Genomic DNA, 21,293 nt, shown 5'->3' with positions numbered 1-21,293 from the left:
GAAAGAAACGTCCGCCGCCTGATGGCAACCATAGAGATTTCCGAAAAAGAAGAAAAAAATTGCCAACTTTTGTCTAAGAAGCCAGGTGGAAAATTCTCAGCCAAATAGTGTCTGAATCCAATCACACACAGTCACTGTTGGGGTGTTCTGATAGCCTTTGGCGCAAGCTGTCGGGATACTTTTGCGATTAAATATATATATTTTTTTTTACGGCACTCTGTGTTGCGCTGCAGCAATTCTCCCCAGCTCAGACTTCTGGTGTTAACACGGTGCATAGAAAATAACTGTTTTCTATGTGCCCTTGGGTTAAGCCTGCATTCGCCTATGCAGATCACCACCGTTCAATGGAAATGGTGTGAATAAGCCATCAGTCACATACCTTCCATACCAATAAGTTTTGGGTTGTTCACTTCATTTTCCCAGCTGAATGGAGCAGCAGGGGAGTTAAAGGATAATGCCGCGTACACACAATCGGATTTTCCGTCAGGAAAACCTTGGATGTTTTTTCGACAGAATTCCGCTCAAGCTTGGCTTGCGTACACACAAGTTCTCGGAACTTTCTGCCATTAAGAAAGCGGTGATGTACAACACTACGACGAGCCGAGAAAATGAAGTTCAATGCTTCTGAGCATGCGTCGGAATTTTGTGTGTCGGAATTTCTACAGACAATAGGATTTTTTTCCGTCTGAAAATTTGCGAACGAGCTCTTTCTTTTGTGCGGAAATTCTGACAGCAAAAGTCAGATGGAGCCTACACGGTCGGAATTTTCATTCGAAAGCTCTCATCGAACTTTTGCTGTCAGAATTTCCGATCGTGTGTACGGGGCATAAGCATTGTAAGCAGCTGTTTAGACCTGGCATTACAGGGAAAGCAGCAGGCCACCATACATATCGGTGTGCAGACAAGGTCACCTTTTGTAAAAAAAAAAAAAAAAAATGGACATCTTTTTGCAGATAAATGTGCATTTATTAATATTTTCTTTTTTACTCTGCAGCCTGTAAGGCGTTTCACCTGTGATCAGGTAGACAAATAGAGAGGGTAATTCTCCCTAATGGAGGGCATAGATAGCAATACATACTGAGGTGTTTTAACCCCCCTCTACTTTGTTAAAAACAACGTTTTGCCTTTAGCTATGGTTTAACCACCTCCCTCGCGCGCTATAGCCGGAAAATGGCTATGGTGTGGGCACTAATTGCAAGGAGGGTGTCCATGTACTACGTCCAGAGAATGCGCCCCCTGCGTGGTGCACGCACGAAATGCTTTGTGATCAGCGCATCAATGAGAATCGGCTGATCACACATCGGAGTAAGGGGCCAATTTCATTGACTGACAGCTCATCGCATGATGTAAGCAGAAGATCTTTTTTTTGACGGGGTGAGGAGAAAAGAAAAGCCAATTGGTGGCTTCTGTCAGAGGGACATCGTTCCCGATCACAGGGAGCCACTGCTGCTATCCAGTGCCCACCAGCGCCGCCTATTTTTTTTACCAAAAATAAACCCAGCACTGCTTAAATTCCCACCAAATGAAAGCTCTCTGTGTGAAAAAGCGATAATGTAATTTGGGTACAGTGTTGCATGACTGCGCAATTGTGACTCAAATTGTGAGAGCACTGAAAATTGGCCTGGGCAGGAAGGGGGTTTAAGTGCCCAGTAAGCAAGTGGTTAATTTTCTGACTAAAGTTCTACTTTAAGTACTGGAGTAAACAGATGGTAGGTAAAAGTAGTCAAGCGGAAAATCAACGGTGAACCTATTGCATTGCTCTGCAGGCTAAATAATTTGTATTGCCTGTGACCGTGAGTAAATGACCACAGTGGGACAGCTTTGGGTTGTGTGTCAGTGTTATATCTTGAAAAGTTGACTAGTGTGGGGCCGTAGCTTTTGGTCTGCTCCAGAGTCTGCAGTCAGGATAGCCCCCAAGCACATGATTAGAACATGGGCAGGTGCTCCCTGTTCCAAATTCTCTTCTTTCTCACCCCTGTGGAAAAAAGAAAAAAAACTTTATCACTTTAACACAGGGTTTGACAAATTTGCTTGGAATCTAGGAGCCAGCTAAAAAAGTTAGGAGCCAGAAAACGCGCCCCGTCCCGACGAGCTTGCGTGCAGAAGCGAACACATACGTGAGCAGCGCCCGCATATGTAAACAGTGTTCAAACCACACATGTGAGGTATCGCCGTGATTGGTAGAGCGAGAGCAATAATTCTAGCCCTAGACCTCCTCTGTAACTCAAAACATGCAACCTGTAGAGTTTTTTAAATGTCGCCTATGGAGATTTTAAAGGGTAAAAGTTTGACGCCATTCCACGAGCGGACGCAATTTTGAAGCGTGACATGTTGGGTATCAATTTACTCAGCGTAACATTATCTTTTATAATATAAAAAAAAATGGGGATAACTTTACTGTTGTCTTATTTTTTTAATTAAAAAAAGTGTAATTTTTCCCCAAAAAAGTGCGCTTGCAAGACCGCTGCGCAAATACGGCGTGACAGAAAGTATTGCAACGATCGCTATTTTATTCTCTAGGGTGTTAGGATAAAAAAATATATATAATGTTTGGGGGTTCTAATTAGAGGGAAGAAGATGGCAGTGAAAATAGTGAAAAATTACAATACAATTGCTGTTTAACTTGTAATGCTTAACTTGTAATACCAACGGCTCACCACCAGATGGCGCCCCCTTCCAAGCCAATTCGCCAGGACCCTATTTCTAGTCGCCATGGCGACCTGGCGCCCGGGATTTGTCGAGCCCTGCTTTAACACAATGCACATTAAAGAGGAGCTGTAAAAATTAAATAGCCACTCGCATGTCCCACAATCCAGCGATGGGCTCACCTGAACCTTGTTCACATGCTCTCGGCTATCCCCCGGCGCCAGCATGTTAACTGTGGACACCCGCTGTGAAGCCACAAGCTGTCACAGCTGGGTGCACGGGTAAGCTGTGCTGCAATTTGAAGTGTCCCAGAAGACTGCAGGGATGGGGGGGGGAGGGGATTTCCACTTCTGATTGCCTAGGTGATCGGAGCCTGTCAAAAATCGGGTACCCCCACCTCCCCAAAAACTCCACTTCAGAAACAGGAGCGGTGGCGGCCTTAAAGCAGAACTTCCCCTTTTGGGTGGAGCTCTGCTTTGCACCACAAAGTAAATGAGCCCTTGCGGTTGGAGCATGGAAGGTTTTGGAGGAAAATTGCCAGCACCTGGTCTTCCTAAGGCTGAGAACTGCTTGCTCTAGTCAACGTTGATGCTCAATATTGAATTTCATGTTACTGTAGTAACCAGATCGTCACCTTCCAGGATGCTTTTGCAAGTACTGTTCACTCTATTCTATGATGTAAATCATTTACTGACCTTGTTTTATTATGTGAAAGCACCATATGTTACAGGACTATAGCTTACAGTATTGTGTGTCATGGAAGAATTTACACGCGTCTTGTTTTTTATTGCCCATTGTTCATTTTAGTCCTTTTGCACGCAGGAGGTGTTAAAAACTCTCCTAAAAGTCTTTCCTCCTGGAAGCAATGTTTTGAAAGAAAGGAAGCCTGATGCATGTAAAAGTGTCTAACTCTTTTAGGCGCGTTTACAGGCGTCAAGAGCTTGGGCGTTATTTAATTTCATTGGCCAGGATAATAATTTATTCTTGCCATTGAAATGAATTAACGCTTAAGCAATAAACGCATCTAGCATGTAGACTTTTAGCTGTGTCAAGGTTTTTTTTTTGGCCAAACTCTGCTGTTCCTGGATGCTGCTAAAAGCCTATGTGTGCATGGACAATGGACTAACATGCAGGGAAAACAGCCAGACTCTACTAGAAGTGGCCTTATACGCTGACGGTAGTGTTTTGTTTGGTACATAACAGATGCCCCTTCTTGCCTAGAATATAGCAGTTATGCAAAGCTTGCATCTACAGTATATGTTTAGTAATAAGCATGTCTACACACCCCAAGGAAAATATAAATGTTAGCAGTGCTAAACTATTTGTTTCGATGCAAGAGTGTCCAATAATAAAACATTGTTTTAAAAAAACCAATGTCCTGAATATAGATACAATTGGAGCATCTGTATAGAGTGGTAGGCTGTATCAAGGTAACCAACAGTGCACCGAAGGGGGGAGGAGAATGTCGAAGAAAAAAAAATGTATACACTTACACACACTGGGGAGAACAAGTATTTGATACACTGATGATTTTGCAGGTTTTCCTACTTACAAAGCATTAGAGGTCTGTAATTTTTATCATAGATTCTGTCAAAAATCCAGAAAATCACATTGTATGATTTTTAAAGAGGAGGTTCACCCGCACATTACACTTTTTCCCCTTAGATTAATGCTCGTTTTGTCTAGGGGAATCGGCTAGTTGTTTTAAAATATGAGCTGTACTTACCGTTTACGAGATGCATCTTCTCCGCCACTTCCGGGTATGGGCTGCGGGACTGGGCGTTCCTATTTTGATTGACAGTTTTCCGAGAGGCTTCCGACGGTCGCATCCATCGCGTCACGATTTTCCGAAAGAAGCCGAACGTCGGTGCGCAGGCGCAGTATGGAGCCGCACCGACGTTCGGCTTCTTTCGGCTACTAGTGACGCGATGGATGCGACCGTCGGAAGCCTCTCGGAAGACTGTCAATCAAGAAGGAACGCCCGCTCCCGAAGACCCATACCCGGAAGCGACGGAAGAAGATTCATCTCGAAAACGGTAAGTACGGCTCATATTTTAAAACTAGCCGATTCCCCTAGACAAAACGAGCATCAATCTAAGGGGAAAAGAGAAAAATAAATAAATGGGTGAACTCCCGCTTTAAATAATAAATTAGCATTTTATTGCATGACATAAGTATTTGATCACCTACCAACCAGTAAGAATTACGGCTCACAGACCTGTTGTTATTTTTCTTCAAGAAGCCCTCCTGTTCTCCACTCATTACCTGTATTGACCGCACCTGTTTGAACTCGTTACCTGTATAAAAGACACCTGTCCACACACTCAATTAAACAGACTCCAACTTCTCCAAAATGGCCAAGATGAGAGAGCTGTTTAAGGACATCAGGGATAAGATTGTAGACCTGCACAAGACTGGGATGGGCTACAGGACAATAGGCAAGCAGCTTGGTGAGAAGGCAACAATTGTTGGCACAATTATTAGAGAATGGAAGAAGTTCAAGACGACGGTCAATCTACCTCAGGCTGGGGCTCCATGCAAGATCTCACCTTGTGGGCATCAATGATCATGAGGAAGGTGAGGAGTCCAGAACTTGGTCAATGGCCTGAAGAGAGCTGGGACCACAGTCTCAAAGAAAACCTGCAGCGCACGCAAGGTCCCCCTGCTCAAGCCAGTGCATGTCCAGGCCCATCTGAAGTTTGCCAATGACCATCTGGATGATCCAGATGAGGAATGGGAGAAGGTCATGTGGTCTGATGAGACAAAAATAGAGCTTTTTGGTATAAACTCCACTCGCCGTGTTTGGAGGAAGGCGGATGAGTGCAACCTCAAGAACACCATTGCAACCATGAAGCATGGAGGTGGAAACCTCATTCTTTGAGGATGCTTTTCTGTAAAGGGGACAGCACGGCTGCATTGTATTGAGGGGTGGATGGATGGGGCCATGTATTGCGAGATCTTGGCCAACAACCTCCTTCCTTCAGTAAGAGCATTGGATATGGGTCGTGGCTGGGTCTTCCAGCATGACAATGACTCAAAACACACAGCCAGGGCAATTAAGGAGTGGCTCTGTAAGAAGCAACTCAAGGTCCTGGAGTGGCCAAGACAGTCTGAAGACCTGAACCCAATAGAAAATCTTTGGAGGGAGCCGAAAGTCCGTATTGCCGAGCTACAGCCCCGAAACCTGAAGGATCTGGAGAAGCTCTGTCTGGAGAAGTGGGCCAAAATCCCTGCTGCCGTGTGCAAACCTGGTCAAGAGCTACAGGAAACGTATATGATATCTGTAATAGCAAAAAAGGTTTCTGTACCAAATATTAAGTTCTGCTTTTCTGATGTATCAAATACTTATGTCATGCAAATTAATTAAAAATCATACAATGTGATTTCTCTGGATTTTTGTTTTAGATTCCGTCTCTCACATTTGAAGAGTACCTATGATAAAAAATGACAGACCTCTAATGCTTTGTAAGTAGGAAAACCTGCAAAATCGTCAGTGTGTCAAATACTTGTTCTCTCCAGTGTGTGTGTGTGTGTGTGTGTGTGTGTGTGTGTGTATAATATACATTTTTTTTTAATTCTTATTATCCCCTGAATATAATCACCTCCACCACACCCCCACTACACCACGTGGGACACCACCCCCTTAGGATGTTACACTCACCAGAAATCAGGTGAAAATCAGCCTTTTTTAAAAAAAAATCTAAATTCCAACTCCCCTCGGAGTTTGATACTGGTCCAGGGGGCTGATAGATCACAGCAATTCTCAATGAAACTGGAGAAAATAGATGAATACAATGAGCTTCAAATAAGGTGAGGGACAGAGGGGGGTGGATTAAGAACCTGAAAAGTGCTTTGAGGGGATAGGAGGATTCCAACACCACCTCCTTTCCGTCCACTAAGCCTGGGAGAGTGAGTCCCACAGGAGGCAACCATAGGAGAGAGCAGGAGAAGGAAGGTCAGTCAGATTCTTGAACTGCAAGAAGGTTCAGGGAATTTCTTACACCAAAAACGGACTACAAGATCATCTTGGCTAGAATGATAAAACCAGCTCATAATTTAGGTATGGACAATAAGAAAACAAACATCAGTGATATGGACAGAGGTAAAGAATTTGAAGGCAGCATAGATTACCATGTAAGCATGTTACCTGTAAAACCATTACTTACCTTGTTGTTGACCATCCAGTGCATTTGTTAATTTCATTAAAACCAAAGCAGCTGAAACAACCCCCCTCTGCTATTTAACTCACTAGATCAATATCCCAGTAGTTTAATTGACTTGATGCTATACTCTGATTTAAAAAGTGTTCCTTTAATTTTTTTTGAGCAGTGTCTATATACGCCAAATTTATATTTGCTGGTACTTCAGGTTTCTGTTTCACTTGTGGTCCTCCCAGGTGTCCTCATATGTGTTTCGGATATACTGGGGTACTAGTCGCTTTTAGGGCTCCAAATACCTCTTATGCTTGCAAGCATGTCGGGAAACAAAGATATGGGGAAAAGACGTTTTTCCCCTAAAGTTATGTGGGCAGGCCATATTGGAGGCAGTCATGGATCGAAATCAATCCATAACTTCACTTCAATCGATTTACACTCAAACTGTGTCAACTTTCCAGGGTAAAAAACGGATTGTTTAGTATCAATCAGTAGCACTGAGAGTTGGTCATAAATTCAATCAGAGGTTGCCTGGTGGAAACGGATACTATGGAAGGCTTATGATTGTATCTTCTAACTATCGCTCATCCACTTCCCGTGTGCTAAAAATGTATTTGCGTCATCGATACATCAGCTATTTCTATCGGGAGAGGTTGATCAGTGAAGAAACGTGATCATTTGTCAACGTGCATATTGGTTAGTTTATAACTTGTGTGTTGTCTGCCAACTCCCACATGTTCAGGTTAAACTAGATAGGCTGGTTGGTGGTGGTATTCAACATTTACAAGCTGTGCAATTTGGCCCGCAGTGTCATTTGGGAGAGAGACACCCTTGGTTCTCTTCAGCAAAATGGTCCTGTACTGAGGAAACCTCCACACTTGTTCCAGGTCAGTGAATCCGAATTTTTTGAATTACAAGAGCAGCCAGACGAATACATTTTCAGGAGAAGAGACCGCAATATCATTATGGATTTCCTTTGCAGGGAACGTAAAGGGTTGCTCTATCATATACTCACCTTTCCTTGCTCCTTTGCTGCACCATTTGGAGGCTGGGAGTGAAGTGAAATACTTGACACTTCTGGCAGCGGGTGAGCATGCGATAGGTCTGGGTGCCTCATGATTGGTCCAGTGCTGTTACAAGGGAATAAGTTGCTTTGGAGCCTACAAAATTTAAATTTTAGTTTTTTTTTAACCCCATTATGTTACTGGTCGATTAATCGATTATGAAAATTGTAATCGATTATTTTCATAATCTATTAGTTGCCGATTACTCGATCAGTTGATTCGGCCCTAATATATATATATATATATATATATATATATATATATATATATATATATATATATATATATATATATATATATATATATATATATATATATATATATATATATATATATATATATATATATATATATATATATATAAACTTATTGTGTGTATATATTTAATAATGCTATAAATGCATGTAATTATCTCTATGTATTCTTACGCTCCAGATGAACTAATTGTCCTTCTCTACACACCCCTGAAGAAGGTTATCCCGAAACGCGTTGGGTGTAAAGAAGGTTTTTCTTGTATTTACCTATATAATGACAATCTTTGGAACTCTGTATTTTAATTTTAATATTTAAAAAAAAAAAAAAAACTTTTTTACTCTCAACATCCTGTATATTTTGAAATATTATTAGTGCCTTAAATGTCCACCCAGGGGAACCCCCCTTTTTTCATTTCTCACTGTGCAAAACAAGCTGCACAGTGGAGGTAAGTATGTCATGTTTATAAAAAAAAACCTTTACAACCCCTTTAACCCTTTCCCTGACAGTGACACCGTAATCGGTGGCTATTTATAGCACTGATTGCTGTATAAATGTCAATGGTCCCCAAAAAGTGTCTGATCTGTCCGCCGCAATCCCGCTAAAAATCGCTGATTGCAGTCATTACTAGTAAAAAAAAAAAGTAATGCCATAAATCTATCCCCTATAATATGCCTATTGCGATCGTATGTTATATATTCAGTGTGTATATATAATATATCTTTCTCTTATCGCCTTTCAGGACAACCTTGGAGAGAGCGCAGCTCCGCCCATTTTCTAGGAAACACCCATGATCCTTTAAGATCCCTCCTCTTCCACCATGGCCTCAGTTATTGTGTTTCCTCCGCCATGGTGGAAGCATCATAGGGAACCAGGGAGCTGCGCTCTCTCCAAGGCGGAGGGGTTGTTAGCTCACCTCGTTTGTTTTCTGCAGTGACCATCCCGGCTCCCCTCCACGGGGAGGGGACGTTCAGGAGTCCCCAGACGCGCCGGCTCAGTGGAGAATCCGGCCTCCCAGGGGGTGGCGACGTGTGCCCGGGTGCTGCGGTAGGGCCTGGTGGCCGAGCGGTAGCTGCTGCAGGTCGGTGGCGTTCCGCATTCCAGCTCCGGGTCCCGGCCGGCGAGTGCGTCGCGCACGGTGACGCTGCTTCCTGGGAGGGCGTGGCGCAGTGGTTCTCGGCGCCTGGAACGCAGCGTCTGTGGGACAGGTCAGGTGACCGGCGCTTCCGTTTCCGGCCCCCGATGATGACGCGGGACGCCGGGAAAATTTGAAAAACGGGGCTTTTTCCAGCTACTATTCGCTGCGCTCTACGATGGAGGAGAGACAGACAGCACCAGCGGATACAGGCGCTGCAGGCACCGGTCAGGCCCAGGTAAGAGGGGTACAATGGTGCCTTTTATTCTTACTCTGTTGGGCTTATTTGTGTGGTATTGTGATCCTCCCTGAGGGAGCCTGTGGTTACCAGACCAAGTTTTAATGTTCTTGGTCTGTATAGCCGTAAGGGGTAGTGGCACTTACTTTCCCCTTGTTTGTTTCTGGTGGTGGCAGCACTGGGTGTTTCAAAAAAAAAAAAAAAAAAAAACCTTTTGCTGGGTTAGTAATTTGGTTTGTCATCTCGTTGCAGGAAAAATCTGCAGGCAAAACCAAACACTTGGATGCTCCAAGGAAATGCCCATCTTGCAGGAATCCTTTAAGGGATTCGTGGCAAAAACCCATGTGCAGATCCTGTATTAAAAATTTGGTAGAAGAGGAAACTTCACAACAGTATAAAGATCTATTCTCTTCAGTTCAGGAACTGGCAAGCTCTTTAGGATCGGTCAAGGATCTGATTGCACAAGGCTCCGCAAGTCAGGGGGAGCCTCAGCAGCCACCACCTAGCCCGAAAATCCCGTTGTCTAGACAAACAGATGGGGATTCGGCAGATGAAGGAACTAGTACTCTCGCCTCTCTCAGGGATTCAGATGAGGAGGAACAAGAGGAAGATGATAGTAGCAAAACTTCTAAATTTAAATTGTCCTTAGAAGAGGTTCAGGAGTTACTTATGGCAATTTACACTACCCTGGATATCCAGGAAGAAAAAGTCCAGTTATCCATACATGATAAAATGTATTAAGGATTGGATGAAACCAAACATCGGGTTTTCCCGGTGCACAAGGTCCTCTCGGAAACAATCAAAAAGGAATGGAAAGACCCTGAACGGGCTCCTTTTTTTTCCAAAACCCTTAAAAGAAGGTTTCCTTTTGAAGACAGTGATTCCGAGTTATGGAACAAAAGACCTAAAGTAGACGCCGCTTTCTCACAAGTTTCGCGTCATACAGATCTGGCATTTGAGGACATGGGGGTTTTGAAGGATCCGATGGATAAAAGAGCTGATTCCCTCCTAAAAAAGGCCTGGGATTCCACTTCAACCAGCCTGAAGCCAGCCATAGCCGCCACAGTTGTTGCCCGCAATTTGGAGTGCTGGGTTGAAAAGCTACAAAGTCATGTAGAGGCAGGCACCCCAAGAAAGGATCTGCTAGAGTCCTTTCCGTTAATTTTGAAAGCCATTAAATATATGGCAGATGCATCTGCTGAGTCCATTAAAATGGCCGCAAGGTCTGCAGCCTTGGTAAATTCAGTCAGAAGAGCAGTATGGCTAAAGACCTGGTCGGGTGATACACCCTCTAAAGTAAAACTTTGTGGTCTACCCTTTTCAGGAGATCTGTTGTTCGGTCAGGATCTGGAAAAGGTTCTTGACAGAACGGCTGATAAGAAAAAGGCTTTTCCCCTTAAAAAGGGTCAAAACCCCAAAAAGAATTTTCGTCCTTTTCAACAACCCTATAAGAACAAGGAAGAAAATAAAAAACGTTGGGGGTCCCAAAGAGGTAGAGGTAGAGGAGGTATCCTTTTCAAAAGCCCCTCAGAACAGACTACCAAAAATAAGTGACGATCTGCTTCCGGTGGGAGGAAGATTGTCTGCCTTTCTTCCACAGTGGAAACAGATGTCCATCAGTCCCTTTGTGGAGAGAATCATCACGGAAGGGTACAGTCTGGAATTTTCAGAATGTCCCCCGAGAAGGTTCTATATCACAGCCCTTCCCCGAGACAAAGAGAAAGCTTCTGCAATGACGATCCTGCTTCAGGATCTGATGAGTCAGGGAGTTGTAATCCAAGTCCCAAAACATCAAGAAGGCCAGGGTTTCTATTCCCACATCTTTTTAGTAAAGAAGCCCTCGGGCAAGTTTCGCCTGATCCTAAACTTAAAGGTGTTAAACAAGTCGATCAGATACAAACATTTCCGCATGGATACCATCTACTCCATAGCAAAATTACTGACCCCCGGCTGTTTCATGGCATCCCTGGACCTCAGGGATGCTTATTTACACGTCCCGATTGCCCAAGCATCCCAGCAATTTCTCAGGCTGGCGGTGAACCTGGGATCCAGGGTATGGCACCTTCAATTCAGGGCTCTCCCCTTCGGCCTTTCCTCCTCCCCCAGGATCTTTACGAAGATCATGGCGGAAGCCTTGGAACCGCTGAAGCTGAAAGGGATTTCGGTCGTCCCGTATCTGGACGACCTGCTTTTTTTCGCAGACTCCCGGGATCAAGTTGCGACGAATCTCCAGGTGTCGCAGGTCCATCTCGGAGGTCTAGGTTGGTTACTAAACCGAGAGAAATCAAATCTGGTACCCTCTCAAGAGACAAGGTTCCTGGGATATACCATAAATTCTATCCTTCAGAAGGTCTTTTTACCCCAAGAAAAGATAGAGAAGGTTTTGGTTTCTGTAGCTCAGGCCCAGACAAACTTAGGGATGTCAGTCAGGACAGCAATGGCAGTCCTGGGACTACTCACATCCTCAATCCCGGCAGTTCCATGGGCGAGGTTTCACTCTCGTCCTCTCCAGAAGAGTATCCTTCAAACCTGGTCACACCAGGAGTCTCTAGAGAAACGTATCAGATTAACATCCAACGTCAAAAGAGCACTCTGGTGGTGGAGAAATCCTGTCAATCTGACCAGGGGCCTTCCTTGGGTCTTTCCGGTAGAGAAGCGTCTCACAACAGACGCAAGTTCCTGGGGGTGGGGAGCCCATCTAGAGGGACAAACTGCTCAGGGCACCTGGTCCAAACCAGAAGCCAGAAGGTCCTCAAATTGGAGGGAATTAAAAGCTATATTCCTGGGGCTTCAGGCTTTTTGTCAATCAGTGAAGGGTCACCATGTTCAGGTTCTGTCGGACAATACCACAGCAGTGGCTTATGTCCTCAAGCAGGGGGGAACCAGAAGCAGAAGTCTGATGCAGTTGGCCAACCGTCTGCTATCTTGGGCAGAGCTAAATGTAGCGTCCCTGTCAGCAATACACCTAAAAGGGTCTCAAAACTTGTTGGCAGACCTACTGAGCAGGAGGTGCATAGTAGAGGCAGAATGGAGCTTAAACATGGAAGTTTTCATGTCAATCACGCAGGAATGGGGTCAACCACAGATAGACCTGTTCGCCAACCAGCAGAATGCGAAGGTGCGAAAATTTTTCTCCCTTCACAGAGAGGACCAGGCAGTAGCCATAGACGCTCTAGCTCAACAGTGGCACTACCAGCTGTGCTACGCCTTCCCCCCTTCATACTAATACCACTAGTCTTAAGAAAGTTCAGGGAAGAAAAAGCCAGTCTGATCCTAATCGCTCCCTACTGGCCAAAAAGACCGTGGTTTGCATCACTGCAGAATTTAGCCACAAAACCACCGTGGAAGCTACCACTCAGGAAAGACCTACTGTCTCAGGGTCCTGTGAACCATCCGGAAGTGGAACGTTTACAGTTGACGGCCTGGTTTCTGAAGAAGACCTTTTAAGATCAAAGGGACTCTCGGATAAAGTAATAAACTCTGCTAGACAGCAGGAAAAGTGTAACCAGAGCAATTTACCTCAAAGTCTGGAGAAAATTTAATTCCTGGTGTACGTCCAAAAATTTCCAGGTTCATAGCGTAATTTCTGTTGTGGAATTTCTTCATGCAGGAATGGAGAAAGGGTTAGCAATTAGCACCCTAAGGACACAAGTAGCAGCTCTTTCAGTTTATTTGGAAAGAACTCTATCTAAGGAACATTTAATTTCAAGATTTTTTAAGGCATTGGGTCGAAGTAGGCCAATAGCCTTTAAAACCTTTCCCAGTTGGGATTTATCAATTGTGTTGCAGGGTCTCACGGGGACTCCGTTTGAACCCATAGGGAATATTCCTTTGAAAAATTTAGTATTAAAAACAATTTTTTTGGTGGCCATCACGACCGCAAGAAGGGTCAGCGAAATCCAAGCTTTGGCAGTCACAGAACCTTATTTAAGAATTTTTCCGGACAGGATAATTCTTCGAACAGATCCAGCCTTTCTTCCTAAGGTCTCATCAACCTTTCACAGGTCTCAGGAAATAATCCTTCCTACCTTTTGTTCAGCTCCCTCTAATGCAGGGGAAGAAACCTTTCATACTCTCGATGTAAGATGTGTACTTCAATACCTTTCTGTCACCAAAGAGTTCAGGAAGTCAAACGCCTTGTTCGTAATATTCTCAGGGTCACGAAAAGGAGAGAAGGCTTCTAAAAGCACGTTGGGAAGATGGCTTAAACAAGCCATCATAGAGAGTTATCAAGCCAGAGGAGAGGTGCCTCCTACGGGAATCAGGGCCCATTCAACAAGATCTACGGCAGTTTCTTGGGCCGAAAGAGCCGGTGCTACGCCTGACCAAATCTGCAAGGCGGCTACATGGTCCAGCTATTCGACCTTTCTACGGCACTACAGGCTAGACTTACTGTCCGCTGCGGAGCAAGCCTTCGGCAGGAAGGTACTGCAAGCAGTGGTCCCACCCTAGGGTAAGTTACTCGGTTATCCTCTCCAAGGTTGTCCTGAAAGGCGATAAGAGAAAGGCCTAGTTAGACTTACCGGTGACGGTATTTCTAAGAGCCTTTCACGACAACCGCTATTTTCCCTCCCTAGGTATTAGAATAAGAGTATGTTTTAAATGCCTATCATGGTTTGTTGTGGTTCTTCTGTGCTTTGTTTTCCAGTTGTCGGAGACCACAATAACTGAGGCCATGGTGGAAGAGGAGGGATCTTAAAGGATCATGGGTGTTTCCTAGAAAATGGGCGGAGCTGCGCTCTCTCCAAGGTTGTCCTGAAAGGCTCTTAGAAATACCGTCACCGGTAAGTCTAACTAGGCCTTTTTGGGATATGTATTTCTGTGTCAGTGACAACGCTCAAATGTGGTTTCTTGAGAACTCTCTATGTTCATAAATATGGTCAGCAGATATCGGCTAAGCTGTCTACAAATATCAGGCTGGGTCCAGCACATCCCAGCTGCCCTAATAATCTTTGCATGTTTGTGCAAGGAGGTGGAGGGGGGGGGGGGGGGCGGTTATTGAGGACATTCATCTGTCCTGGAGAGATAGCAGTCATGCCAGCCACATAGGAACATTCCCGGCCAGACTGTGTAGAACTGTATCAGACATATGTTCTCTGTTGGTGACTTTTCTCCACATCCTATTAATAATATGGTCCTATAACGTGCCAGACATCCACATCCTATTAGCAGTGTACAGTATGTATAAGGTCCCATGTGCTTCTGCTAAACGGAGGTTCAGAGGCAGTTGGGCACTTTTTCCAACTGCCGCTGAACTCATTCAATGTTCTCTTATGTGTACATATAAACAAGGTCGTTAACTGTCGTTTTTAGGCAGTTGCATTTTATAGGCCTTTTTTTGAAGGCAAAAAAATGAGTTCAGACAACGAAATTTCCCACATTTAAGATGCTAAACGCAGTAACCTGCGTCTTTCTAGCTGTCAAGTTAAATTGTTCAGGAGCGGTTGTAAAAACGTCCCCTGTGCATGAAGCCTAAGTGCCCATTCACACCTAGGCGTATATACGCCTGTAGCGCGACGCCGCAGCAGCCCCTGATACGCTGGAGGGGTGAGTTTACATTGTCGGCTATGGAGATGGTTCACATCTCCACGCCGAACGCTGTACGCCTGCCGCCTGAAAACAAGTCCCGGACCTTTTTTTCAGGCAGCTTTCGGCGTTCGGCCATAGCTGACAATGTTGTCACCCCTCCTGTGTATGTTACCGCGGCGTATTTTACCGCGTTTTGTCGCGGCAAATCACGGGACAAAACGCCGCAATTTGTCGCGGCAAAATACGCCGCGGTAACATACGTCTAGGTGTGAATGCAGTTTAAGACCCGCACACTGCTTGCTTTGTTTATCCAGATGTCACGGAATATGGACAACTTTTTAAAGGGGTTGTAAAGGTAGATGTTTTTTCACCTTAATGCATTAGCGCCCCCCTTCCCCGAGTCCCCCTTTACTTACCTGACCCCTTGAAATTCCCACGCCGTGAACGCGCAGGCTTCTGGGCCGGCTTCTCGGCTCATCCATTGGCTATCGCTGCTGTCAATCATATCCAATGACGTGGCGCACCAGGGGGCAGGGCCGAGTGATACAGTGAGCGGCTATATCACAGAAGCGCGCCCGCAAGGACTTTCCACCATGTGAGCTTGCATTAAGATGGAATGTTCTTGTGGGGGGGAGCCGAGACAGCTGCAGAGGGACCCCAGAAGACCAGGTTCGGGGCCACTGTGTGCAAACCGAGCTGCACAGTGGAGGTAAGTATAACATGTATAACATGTTTATTTAAAAAAAAAAAAAAAAGGAAGCTTTAGTGTACCTTAAAGGCCTCTGAGGAAATTGGTGTAGAATGCAATGATTGCAGTGTTTATATACTTAGGTGAGTGCCTGCTGCCTCCAAACTTGGCTTATCTCTAGGCGATAAGAACTGGTTTGTTCAGCTCTAGTACACACATACAAGGGGATTCTAGTCTCTTCAGTTTGTGTCCCTTTATATTCACATGTAGGTGTGTTCAACTGAATGTGTACAGTATGATTAGAAACGTTTTTTACGTTTTGTAATTTAATTATAGATGTACATGGGGCCGTCATGTTTTCTCATTACATTGACATTACTTTACTTTACAGTTCCACGCCGTTCTGCTTTACTGCTCCTTCTTACAATGGAAGTCCGGGTTGAATAAGCAGAAATCTCTTAAAATTAGGGCAATTCTCACCTTTTTAAAGTGATTGTAAATGTGCGTTAAAAAAATAAAAATAAAAAACATATACTTGCCTGCTCTGTGTAATGGTTTTGCACAGAGCAGCCCCAATCCTTCTCTTCTCGGGTCCCCAACTAGCACTCTTAGCTCCCCCCACACCAAGCCGCTTGCTTATGGGGGCACTCGCTCCTGAGCCCCACCCTGTGTCCATTGAATTACATAGCACAGCTCCTCTCGCTCACCCCTCGCTTCCTCTTCACTGGCTGTAATTGACAGCAGTAGGAGCCAATGAGGAGAGAGAGCTGCTGCTTCTGGTCATATCAATAAATTGAGTTTAGGTAAGTCTGGGTGGGGAAGAGCGAGTGGCTTGCAGAAGGTTTTTTTTACCGTAACCCCTTCAAACAAATTTAACAAATTTAACCCCTTAAAACAAATCTTAATGCTGAAGCACAATTTTTCAACTTTGACATGTGTTGGTAAAACTGTACATATCATCACAACTAATTTGTGCATCCAGTTGGATTATACCTTGTGTTTTTTTTTTCCAGGACAAATTGGGCTTTCATTTGGTGGTAAATGGGAAATCTCCGAGAGAGAGAGAGACCTCTCCATTTTACAGAAAGGAGAAAACGTGGGAACGGGCTTCACAGTAACTGATCACTGTGGTAGCCAATCAACGGCTATCTCAGCTATCGGGTGACCCAGAATTGGGTGTTTTGCGTCCTGATTGTTGGTACGGGGCCCAGCACAAAGGGAGATGTGCGAATATGCGGCCCCATGGAAAAAAAGCCCTGTCTAGTGGGGCCGCCTATTTGTGTGCTAATGCAGAGAATGCTTAAGGTAACAAACCTGCCTTTAGAACCAGCCACACGCAGCTTGGCCTTGTCGGTACAAACCAGCTAAACGGGAGTAGATTTTTTTAAAAGTCTACTGAGCAAGGCAAATGATCAGTGGAATAGTGTCTTCATCCTATCAGGTGCAGTCACTGTTCAAGGGTATTCAGGCAGCTGCAAGTGCTGTGGCTATCTGAATACAATAACCGGAAGTGGAGATTTCTCCATTCGCACTGTTTGGCATGGCTGGGGGGAATCTATTTATTTATTTTGTTCATCTCCGTTTAGGACTACATGTGTATGGCTAGCTTTAGGCAGGCCATATTGAATGGTGCGATTTTTTTTTTTTTTTTATTTTTTTTATTTTTTTTTTTTTTTCTTCAAGTCGCTTAATTCCCCCATCAACACAGTCGTGACATAGGGAGCCATCCCTGGTGGGAAAACTGATTATTGCTAGCGGCTATTGCCCCAGGCAATAATCACATGCCGGGAAAAAGTATTTCTGGGTTCGGCAGGTCGGCTTTTAAATAAAAAGAACATCACGAAAGCCATAACAATGATCTACAGGTAGGATTTGTAAACCAGGATGAGTTATGACTTTAATTGTATTTTCTTTATGCAGGGTGACTCGGAGAGGGAGATCGCCCAAAGTACCCGGGCAGGAGGCGTGCTTCTCAGCTACATTATGCGGTTAGCAGGTAACTTTACCAGCTTTGTCTGCGGTGCAATTGTGAGATTTGTATTGTAATTTGTTTCAAAATAGGCAGTTGGAGCATGAAAAAATTGAATCTCTGTTTATAGAGCTGCACGATTAATCCTTAACCACTTGAGGACCGCAGCACGACAATGTACGTCGGCAGAATGGCACGGCTGGGCACATGGACACATATATACGTCCCCTTTAAGAGCCCAGCCTTGGGTCGCGGGTGCGCCGCCGCGACCCGGCCTGAATCTCCGTGACCACGGACGCGATCGCCGCAGGTGTCCCGCAATCGGGTCACAGTAGCTGAAAAACAGGGAGAGGTGAGTGTAAACAAACCTTCCCGTTCTTCTTTGTGGCAATGTCGGTGATCGTCTGTTCCCTGATATAGGGAACGACGATCATTGACGTCGCACATCCAGCCTCGCCCCCCTACAGTTAGAAACACACATGAGGTCACACTTAACCCCTACAGCGCCCCCTAGTGGTTAACCCCTTCATTGCCATTGTCATTTTCACAGTAATCGGTGCATTTTTATAGCACTTTTCGCTGTGAAAATGACAATGGTCCCAAAAATGTGTCAAAAGTGGCCGATGTGTCCATCATAATGTTGCAGTCATGAAAAGAAAACGCTAAAGAAAAGAAAAGAAAAGAAAATAATAAAAATGTCAGAAAACTATCCCCTATTTTGTAAACGCTATACATTTTGCGCAAACAAATCGATAAACGCTTATTGCAATATTTTTTTAACTAAAAATAGGTAGAAGAATGCGTATCGGCCTAAACTGAGAACATTTTTTTTTTTTTTTATATATATCTTTTTTGGGGATATTATAGCAAAAATTTAAAAATATAGATTTTTTTTTTCAAAATTGTCGCTTTATTTTTGTTTATAGCGCAAAAAATAAAAACTGCAGAGGTGATGAAATACCTCCAAAAGAAAGCTCTATTTGTGGGGAAAAAAGGACGCCAATTTTGTTTCGGAGCCACGTCGCATGACCACGCAATTGTCAGTTAAAGCGACGCAATGCTGAATCGCAAAAAGGGGCAAGGTCCTTAACCTGCATATTGGTCCGGGTCTTAACTGGTTAAAGAATGAAGATTACTATTAAACCCCCCTCATGATTTTAAAATGGCATTTCTATAATTCAGTGCAGAGCCATTGTCTGCTCACAGCTGTTAAAAAAACAAACAAACAAAAAAAAAAACACAGGCAGCCTGACAATTTTATCACAACATTGCTCAGAGATGAAGAGAAACCTTCTTGTTGTGTTAAAAAAAAAAATGCATTGAAGTAAAAAACCGCAAGGGTTTACAACCCCTTTAAAGACCAGGCCTTTTTCTGACACAAGTGCTTACAAAATCAGTATTTTTTGCTAGAAAATTACTTATAAAATGGGAGTTGTTGCAATATTTTATGTTACACTGTATTTGCACACATTTTTTTGGGGGGGGGGGGGGGGGGGGGATATACTTTAACCACAATACTGGGCACTTTCACCCCCTTCCTTCCCAGACCAATTTTCAGCTTTCAGGGCTCACACTTTCAATGACCATTGTGTGGTTATGCAACGCTGTACCCAAATGACATTTTTATCATTTTGTTTGCACAAATAGATTTCTTTTGGTGGTGTTTATTCACAAGGTTTTTTTTTTTTTTTTTTTTGCGAGATAAGCGAAAAAGTTGCGGATATTTGGAAAAATAAATATATTTTCTTTTTTCTTTTTTAATAGAAATCCAATAAAATCAAATTTTGTCATAAATTTAAGCCAAAATGTATTCTGCTACATGTCTTTGGTAAAAATCCAGTTTAGTGTATAATAATTGGTTTATGTGATGATCGGACATATGTACGCAGATGATCATGTACAGATGTGCGCAGATGATCATTGGGACATATGATTTTACTGTTACATATGTGGGGGACAGGTGTTTTTACTGTGTGGGGACATAAGTTTTGGGGACGTGTGTGGACACTAGGCTGGTGATCAGTGTGTAAAAAGCTGTAAATAAACGTTCATACTCATCACCAGCTGGCTGCAGAGATCCGCTCTCCTCTCCTCACTGACAACTTTCGTGTGCGGAGAGGAGAGCCGATTGCCTAGCAACCAGCTCTCCATTTACATCGCCTGACGGCTGTGATTGGACACAGCCATCATGTGATAAGGGGGGGCCAATCATAGAGCCCTCCTGCCGATCAGAGATGTGCCGTGTCTGGGTGACGTGGGCACGATCCCCCTCCTGAGGGACTTTCCTGAACGTCAACTCAGAGTGGGCCCACCTGGCCGTATATATGCAGTGGCCGGATGGGATGTGGTTAATGAATAATAAAAAACCCAGTAAAGTTAGCCCAATTATTTTGAATAATGTGATATAAAGTGTTGCGTGATCTTTATTCTAAGCAAAAAATTACTACTACTGTTAGCAGAGTTCCATTGGAAGGGACTGTATGCCGACCCTTAACATGTGACAGTAACCACCATAGCGTTCATTATAGAAGAACCAGGATAACAATATGCGTTAGATCAGGTTATGTGCCATAGAATATGATCTAGAAATACAAATTGGCAAGAAAATAATGGTTTGGGGGGAGAAAGGACTTCATTAGAGCTGATTAGGGTAAACTAAAGGTTAATAAGGGGTTAAAAACAAATTTCATTAGGGGGCTACTTCTCTTCTCTGACTTCTATAACCTATACCGGTTGCTAACCCTTACTATCCCCCCCATCCCCTACTGTGCCCCCCCCTTTTTCTGTCACCTGCTTATCCCCCATCTCCCTCCATGGCAATGGATGAGATTAATGTGGTCACTCTGAATGCAAAGGGGCTTAATGTCCCAGAGAAGCGGCGGATGCTGCTCAACGACCTGAGACGCCTGAATGCTGATGTTGTCCTCCTACAGGAGACGCACTTTAGAGAAAATACCTTTCCAATTCTCAAAAATAGATTCTACCCGATGGTATACCATTCGGCGTACTCTGAGGCCAAGTCTAGAGGGGTCTCTATTTTGATTTCAGCTTAACTCCCGTGGACCCCGACAGCGTTCCGGACGGATCCGATGGGCAGATTCCTTTTTATCCGGGGCCTGATCGGCAACACGAAGGTGAATATTGCCAGCCTCTACGCCCCCAACAGCCAACAAGGCACCTTCATCAAAAAACACCTAGCCGCCCTCCGGACATTTTCCGGGGGTCAGCTTATTTTAGGGGGAGACTTTAACATCCCCCTGCTCCCCACTGAAGACACCTCTACAGGTCGCTCCTCGACCACTCGGGCATGCGTAGGGCCGTACATCTAGCTCTACATGCATCGCAGCTTATTGACGCTTGGCGTCTTTTCCACACCAGCGAGCGGGATTACACCTTCTTCTCCCGCCCCCACAACACGTATTCGCGCATAGATTACATTTTTGTTCCCCACAACCAACTGCAAGCTGTTAAAGGGGTCTCACTGGGTTCTACCACTTGGTCAGACCATGCCCCGATCTCAATGAGGTATGCCCTAACCGACTTCTACAGGGGCCAAAGGAAGCCATGGAGGCTTAATGAGGGTCTTCTTCAGGACCCTGAGGTACTAGCTGATGTGAT

At 44.4% G+C, this 21,293-nt stretch overlaps 1 protein-coding gene across 3 annotated transcripts in view; it reads left to right on the top strand.

Moving 5' to 3' along the window:
• FAM3A (FAM3 metabolism regulating signaling molecule A) overlaps nt 1-21,293 on the top strand; it is a 99,483-nt gene that overhangs the window by 3,730 nt on the left and 74,460 nt on the right. For 2 of the 3 annotated variants that reach the window (XM_040324823.1, XM_040324822.1), the window contains exon 2: nt 17,627-17,702. In XM_040324823.1, the coding sequence (XP_040180757.1) occupies nt 17,690-17,702 (13 nt within the window). In that variant the 5' untranslated portion in view covers nt 17,627-17,689. Of the gene's footprint in view, nt 1-7,560; nt 7,688-17,626; nt 17,703-21,293 lie in introns of those variants that run through there. The other variant, XM_040324824.1, reaches the window with a different exon arrangement.

The sequence above is a fragment of the Rana temporaria genome, chromosome 9, assembly GCF_905171775.1.
Source record: "Rana temporaria chromosome 9, aRanTem1.1, whole genome shotgun sequence".
Lineage (NCBI taxonomy): Eukaryota > Metazoa > Chordata > Amphibia > Anura > Ranidae > Rana > Rana temporaria.
This window is presented reverse-complemented; position numbering and strand designations above follow the sequence as displayed.